An 8,205-nucleotide genomic window follows, 5' to 3' on the forward strand; every position below is an offset into this window, starting at 1 on the left:
AAAAGGTGGAGAATGATGCAGTGGAGCATGTACTCGAGTCTCCCCAGAGATTATCGCTAATAAGAGGGACAGTATTTATAGATGAGCCCCCAATGTATCCCCTTAATCCTGCCTCACCCCTTTCCATGCCCACTCCACTGCCTGCATTGCTCTGTACAGCATCAAGCTCAGCCTCATCCTCTGCCCCACATCAACTGAGGTAGAGACTTAGTTACTTCAACAGAAGGTCACGCTTCACCATTTGCCAATGCTTTCGGACAGGGAGGAAAAATTGCTTTCCTTTGACATGGTCGATGAGAACGGGAACATATTGCTCAGGCTCTGATTGTATGAAGTAGCATCTGTTACTGGAATTTTCTCCTTTTCTTTCCTATTGTTAGACGAGAAACGAGTGACCATGTCCATGAGTGAGCGATTCGACTGCCATTACTGCAAAGACTCCCTGCTGGGGAAGAAGTACATAATGAAAGAGGACACGCAGTACTGCACAAAGTGCTATGAGAACCTGTTCGCTAATTGCTGCGAGGGCTGCTCTCTACCAATTGGCTGCAACTGCAAGGTAAGTGCGATACCAGCACTGACCTGAAAATAATGGCTTCTACGTCAGAGATGAGGGAAGTAGCTAGGAAAGGAACAAGTTATGAGTTCCTAAAGTACTTGATGAAAAAGGTTAAGCATAGAAACGATTTTAACCACATGGTTATTATGGTCAACCCAAGGACACACCAAACAACACAGCACACTTGCCCATTTATTCAATGTAAGTTTATTATTATTTTTTATTATTAATATTGTCATTATTTATTCAGATAGAATAAATAGTGGAGAGCAAGAACAGAGAGGAGGGGATGGGATGCATCTCCCTGGTTAAGAATCAAACCAGAGACCGATATATGCTTTTATTTTATCTTCGCTCAGTATTTTATCAAACCTTTTTGTTGAAACATGATATTTACAGTGACAAGTAGAGTAAATACAGTTTTTGTACTTTGATAGGACCTGTCTTATAAGGATCGCCATTGGCACGAGCAATGCTTTAAGTGTGCAAAATGCAGCCGCTCTCTGGTGGAGAAGGCCTTTGCTAGCAAGGATGACCTCCTGATGTGCACAGAGTGCTACTCCCAAGAGTACTCCTCCAAGTGTAACACCTGCAAGAAAACCGTCATGCCAGGTATGGCACACTTTCAAATCTCAGAGTTAGAAAGCGCGAGATTCCCTGTCTGTCCTTCCGTCCATCTGTGTACAGCTAATCTCGAACACTGCTGGACCAATCAGAGTGAAACTTTGCATGCATGCTCCCAGTAAGACAAGGCAGATGTCAGAGTTTTCAAATCTGGCTCATATAACAGGTCACTTTACATGTTGACCGGCCCATAAGTCTTGACCTGTAGGTTGAACAATCAAAGTTTACCCCCTGGATTCTGATTCCCTGGATCATGATGCAACCATCCATATACACTATACATTAGGCTGCACCCATTTCCTCCAAACTAGAATTTCTGCCATTTTGCATGAGTGATCTGCACTCAGAGGAGCACACCTTTTTCGTTTAATTTGATAATTTACAATATTATATGACAAGTGACAAAAACAATTATGTTTCCAAAGATTGTTAATGAAGTCAAGAAAATCCAAATCCAATTTATATATTAACGATAATATTAATATTTTATTAATAAATCCCATGTGCAAAAAGGGAATTTAAATTCAAAATCACAAAGGCATAATTCTCTGTCTGATCGTTTGAAGCCAAATCACATCAGACCTTTAGTTCATCCCAACGATTACCTCATCTTTAGCCCATACTAGATTATGTGGATTACATCGCCCTGCCTAACCCTACAGGTAGAGGTGGTCTATTTCTGGTCAGAATGTGTTACTGCCACTGAGGTACCATATGCTGACTAAGCTGCTCCTTTCTCCCCTGTGCCAGGTTCCCGCAAAATGGAATACAAGGGGAACAGCTGGCATGAGACCTGCTTCCTGTGCCACCGCTGCCAGCAGCCAATAGGAACAAAGTCCTTCATCCCCAAAGACACCAGCTTCTTTTGTGTGCCCTGTTTCGAGAAGCAGTTTGCCTACCAGTGCGGTGCCTGTAAGAAAGTACGTTTACGGCCCATTGTTGTATTTATTTTGACTGCTGCAATAAATCTCCCACGCTGTCCGGCATTTTTAAGTTGCTTGTACTGTGTCTGAATACTAAGGGGATGGCTAGCAAGAAAAGCCTCTGTGTGCGTGTATGTGTATACATGCATTTATGTGTGTGTGTGTATGTATACAATACAATCCTTAGTGTTAATTAATACTTATAATTATAATACTTAATATTTCTACACTCTCAGATTTAAGAGTTGCTTGTTCTTTGCCTTTCTTTTGTATCTCCCTCAGGCCATAACAACAGGTGGAGTGACCTACCAAGACAAGCCCTGGCACCGTGACTGCTTTCTCTGCATTGGTTGCAAGAAGCAGCTGTCAGGCCTGCGCTTCACCTCCAGAGAGAACTACCCTTACTGCCTGGACTGTTTCAGCAACCTCTACGCCAAGAAGTGCGTGGGTTGCACCAAGCCCATCACCAGTGAGTCACAGACTGTGCTAATGCTTTCATTCATTTTGACACCTCTCACGGAACTCCACAGCTTAGATTTAGAGCCTCTATTTACAGATGGGGGGAACTGTCAACTACACAAGGTGAAGATCCTAAATTAACTTGCTTGTGACTTGTGCGCAGGCATACACTGTACAAACAGATGGCTGTGCATCTGTGTGTGTGTGTGTGTGTGTGTGTGTGTGTGTGTGTGTGTGTGTGTGTGTGTGTGTGTGTGTGTGTGTGTGTGTGTGTGTGTGTGTGTGTATGTGTGTGGCCATGTGCCCATGTCGCACGCATGCGTGCACACATTTGTATGCATGCATGCAAATGTACATTCTAATATTATAAAACATACATAAACCACTTTAGCCTTATTTTATACGGTTGCTATTTGAAAATAGCTGATCTACAAGCTCATGTTATTTTCAAACATTTTGTACTTTTACTTTTGGTACTTTAAATACATTTTGATGCTGATACTTTTGTACTTTTACTCAAGTGCATTTTGAATTCCAGACTTTTACTTGTAACAGAGTATTTCTAACGATAAAATGTGAGTACTTTTTTCCCAGCACTGCATTTTATCATACATAATATCTGATTGTATCTGTCTCTGTTCTAATGTGTGACAACAGGTCTGGCGGGGGCCAAGTATATTTCTTTCGAGGAGCGGCAGTGGCATAGTGAGTGCTTTACCTGCATGCACTGCTCCGTGTCTCTGGTGGGACGTGGCTTCCTCACCCAGCGAGACGACCTCCTGTGCACCGACTGTAGCAGGGAGAAGTGATCCTCCTCCTTCCGTGGGGTCCAGGGACGTGCTGGGCCACTGATTCAGCCCAGGAAAGGGAGAGAGTTGGAGAGGCCCTCATTGCGTGCTATAGAGAGAGATCTCTCTCTATAGCGCTGCTGCTACTCAAAGATTTGCCATTTCAGATCATGACAAGTGACAAGCCAGTGGGCCAGTTGTTGTCGGGTGGAAACCTTGTATGTCCAAAACCGTTTGTTTTGTATTTAAACTAGTGAAAACAGCCGATCTACAAGCACACAACGCCTCGCGTGTGCTTGTAGATCTGCTGTTTTCACTACTTTTGTGCAACGGCCTTGTATGATGAAGCAGGGCTTTGCTTTGCGAAAAAATGTATACATTTGAAACTTGGAGATACAAGGTTTCTGCCCGACAGTGACGATATACTTTGTTGACTGCCCAGCCCCCAAAATGGAACGAAGGCCGACATTTTATTTTTTATTTTTTCCTAATGGCCGGCCTGGACCGGCCGGGAATGAACCGGCCGTTCGGGAGTTGTCCCGCTTTTCCCAATGGCCAGCACGTCCCTGGTGGGGTCTCACTCCCTCATGGCCATGGAATCAGAACACAGTGTAATTATAATGCTTACTAAGGGTCACTGAATATTTCCTCTGGCTCTTGCATTAGTAAAGCCAACAGCCTAGCTGGTGCATAATGCATATTATAAATGTCACTGCATGTCCCGGTACAATGTAAAATGTGTTAATGTAACTGTAAAGAGAATACAAAAAAATGGCCCATAAGGGTCCATTCAGACTTTTGACCCTATAGGGATTTTACAGCGTATGATAATAGTTGTGCAGCTGTAGCTCTCCCAGGCCTGCCTGTGTGTGTGTGTGTGTGTGTGTGTGTGTGTGTGTGTGTGTGTGTGTGTGTGTGTGTGTGTGTGTGTGTGTGTGTGTTGTGTGTGTGTGTGTGTGTGTGGGTGGGTGTGGGTGTGGGTGTGGGTGTGTGTGTGTGTGTGTGTGTGTGTGTGTGTGTGTGTGTGTGTGTGTGTGTGTGTGTGTGTGTGTGTGTGCGCGCGCAAAACACCTGCCTGACTGTGTGTGTAACCAAAATATTCTATATATTAAATCACAGAAATACTAGAGTAATACTACAACGTTATATTTGCATTACATCTGAATCACATCCCTTAAAGGTGCTTCTAAGAAATTCCTTAAATTTGTCAACAAACAATTAAGGAGAAAATATAGTCCAAATGGCAATTTAAAGAGTTCCCAATGAATTTATTATCAACTGTTCCACTACTCATGGAATGGTAGAGAATACTCAGTGGCAATTAATTTAAATGACAATAAACATCAATTGCCCTTCTGTAGCATCTAGAGTGAAACTGTCTAATACTGGCGTCAACATATACATTTATCTTGCTAAAATAAAGAATGGCTTTCTAGATCTTTACCTTGAAAGCCTTGTTGTGATAACTTGTGACCAATGGATCTCAATGACAAATTGTCTTTAAATGTAATGTTATAGTCTTAAGGTTTTATTCTAGTATTCCAGTGATGTACGTATATCCCATCAAGTATTGTGGTGGTCATAACATGAAGCGTGTGCTGTTATATTTTAACCTACTTTGTTCCATATCATGTACTGTATTTGGATTGTGTCATCCCACGCTCCACATGTTCTGAAGTAGAGGATGAAAGCTCAAACAATAATTTGATGCTGTTTGCCTTATGGAGTTGTATGGGGTATCTGTCACAGAGTATTTCTACCTACTCACACTAGTAGGACATTGCACACAGACGCACGCACGCACGCACACACACTGTCACCCCCACACACACACGTGCACATGCACTCACTCGCTCACTCTCTCTCTCACTCACACACACACACACACACACACACACACACACACACACACACACACACACACACACACACACACACACACACACTACCTTCTATGGCTGCACTCTCACTGGAACGCACTAAGTTGTGTGAGAGTTGTGTGGGGGAGGCGGGGGGCAGAGACAGCACAATGCATTCCGGATGGAAGTCTAGTGGTTTGAAGTCTAGTGCGTGTTGTGTGCTTGTTGGATGGTGCTCTGTGCAACCACAGGACTCTCACTAGACTTCAAACCACTAGACTTCCATCCAGAATGCATTGCGCTGTCTCTGCCCCCCGCCTCCCCCACACAACTCTCACACAACTTAGTGCCTGCCTGTGTGTGGAAAGCCTATTAATTGATGAGCATAAAGCCTCCTCTGCAGCACTGTACACTATGGTACTGGCCTCTGGGTGGCAAGTACCGGTAGGCCTACTGTAGAGGAGGAGGGGTGTTTTGGTCATGTTCTCTATGGCAATGGCAATCTGGCAATCTGAATTTTATATATATATATATATATATATATATATATATATATATATATATATATATATATTATGTATGGGCGCCAAAAGGTCTTGCTTGTTTATTTGATTGTTTAGGTTATTCCTACGATGTTGGTAATAGGACGATGTCATTTGACTTTGTGCCGTGTGGTAGGATCCACTACTTATAGAAGGGAGGCTGCAGAACAGGTGCAGTTAGTCAGTTGGGCTTGATGGTAGCAAGCTGAAAACACCTAGGGGAGAGCTGCCAGGTACCTTTGCGGAGGGTTATTACTTTTAAACAGTTTCTTGAATTCTTAGAGTTATTTTTCTTAGTTTTGCTGTTCTTAGTTTTGCTGTTCAGTCTATTTTTGAAACCCTTATTTCGTTGCCAGCTTTATTTTTGTGTCATAGTGGCTGCACTATAAATAAGCTGCAGAAGACTGTTGGAGGGATTTGGGGGAAAATAAAATATCCCAAAATTGCATTCTCAGACTCTGACTGTCTTTTTGGAGGCTTTGAAGTGTATAACAATAGGCCAACTTTACAGTATCTACTATGATGCATTCAGATTTTTTTAGTTTTCAACTTTTGCTATTGTCCCTGCATAAAATATCTAAATACCATTGTCTGCATAACATTATACTTACTTAGATTATGAATAGACTTCCCTATGCCGGCTGTTTTGACTCCCCACTGTACATGTGTCTAGTGTTAACATAACATTTTGTTGCAATGATGCCATTCAGAGGAAAAGCCTACACATTTCAGATTATTTGAATGTCTCAGCAGGTATTCTGTAGTACAGTATGCAGAAGAATACTTGCAGGAGAGAAATCAAAGTTACAGGTAACATACTGGAATTGACTTGTGTCTGTAGCTTTATTGCGGCCGTAGGTCGCAGTTTAGTATCAAAACCTCCACCGGCCGTCCGTCGGTCGGTCGGTCGGTCGGTCGGTCGGTCGGTCGGTCGGTCACACGTCACACGTCACACGTCACACCTTTGCCCTGCTCATATCTCCGCATCAGTATGACATCACACCACATGTGCACACAAACCTTTGTGTACGTTGCTGTGGCAACAGTCTGTTGTTGCTGGTCTGTTAGTGTACGTTAGCAACCACCTTAGCAACCATGGTTTTACCCTAGCAACCAACTGTTTACCCTAGCAACCAACTGTTTACCATAGCAACCATGTTTTTTTACCCTAGCAACCAACTGGGCATAAAAGGGATTCTGTTAGGGATCTCCATATATGGGCATAAAAGGGATTCTTTTAGGGATCTCCATATATGGGCATAAAAGGGATTCTGTTAGCTGTTAGGGATCTCCATATATGGGCATAAAAGGGATTCTGTTAGGGATCTCCATATATGGGCATAAAAGGGATTCTGTTAGCTGTTAGTGATCTCCATATATGGGCATAAAAGGGATGCTGTTAGGGATCTCCATATATGGGCATAAAAGGGATTCTGTTAGGGATCTCCATATATGGGCATGAAAGGGATTCTGTTAGGGATCTCCATATATGGGCATAAAAGGGATTGTATCCCAGATGATGCCCTGTTAGGAGATCCACACTAACAGAATCCATATATGGTCCTACCGACAGCTGCTATAAGCCAACCCTGGCGATGAGGTCTGAGTCGAAGAAATGCTTCTTTCCTGGCAAGAATTGCCCCTTTATACTGTAGGGCTCGTTTGTGTATTGTATGACATCACGCCACATCATCGGCTGAGGACTGTGTGATGTCATCATATCTCCATATATGGAGACATAAGTTGCTCATGCCCAAATATGGGCTGGTGAGGTCAGACTTAGTGTGATGCGTAGGTTATCTCCATATATGGAGATTCAACCTCAATGAGTAACCATGGCAAACTGTCAACTGCCCGTATGTCTTGATAATTGGTAAAACAAACTTTTGGCCTATTTGTAGAGATAAGCGACCAACGGTCGCTTATCTCCCGATTAGGGAGTCTTACTGGTGATAATACTGTCCCATTCCTATAATAAGTACATAATTATACAAATAAATAATGAGTTCTGCTTTGCGCCACGTATTGAGGTCAGGTCACCACACCAAGATATCAGTAAAAAAGTATAAAGCATTCAGTTGTAACATTATGAATAACACAAGTTCACAACATACTGTACAGTAGGTGACCACACTTTATGATTGACAAATTGCTCACATTGTAAACATGTTTACTTGGGCTCAAGGTTCATTCCCATGCTACTCAACTTTAACATCATCTACTGACCACAGTGTCATTTTTGGTACAGGCCAAGGCCAGAACTACAAGTCACTGTGAACTCTGCGGGCACCTCAAAATATCTATGTTGACCATAACCATTGTTTTGATCCTTGTGAAAGAATTTTATTGGTCAAAGGGTTGGAGGGATTGTGTAATTGTCCCTGCAGACAGGGGTGTGCGGTGTAAACTGCTGACACAGACTTCCTGTCAGGGTAGAGTCACATGAGGAGG

General features: G+C 42.8%; 1 protein-coding gene across 1 annotated transcript; it reads left to right on the forward strand.

The window, feature by feature from the left end:
- Positions 1-397: 397 nt before the first annotated feature.
- fhl5 (four and a half LIM domains 5) lies at positions 398-3,374 on the forward strand (the record flags this gene model as incomplete). The annotated part of the gene is made up of 5 exons (XM_080750781.1): positions 398-559; positions 997-1,171; positions 1,934-2,103; positions 2,389-2,575; positions 3,223-3,374. The coding sequence occupies 5 exons, from the start codon at positions 398-400 to the stop codon at positions 3,372-3,374; spliced, it is 846 nt and encodes a 281-aa protein (XP_080606907.1).
- Between the last annotated feature and the right edge of the window lie 4,831 nt (positions 3,375-8,205).

Source organism: Nannobrachium achirus (assembly GCF_963921795.1).
Source record: "Nannobrachium achirus genome assembly, chromosome: 20".
In the NCBI taxonomy this organism is placed as follows: domain Eukaryota; kingdom Metazoa; phylum Chordata; class Actinopteri; order Myctophiformes; family Myctophidae; genus Nannobrachium; species Nannobrachium achirus.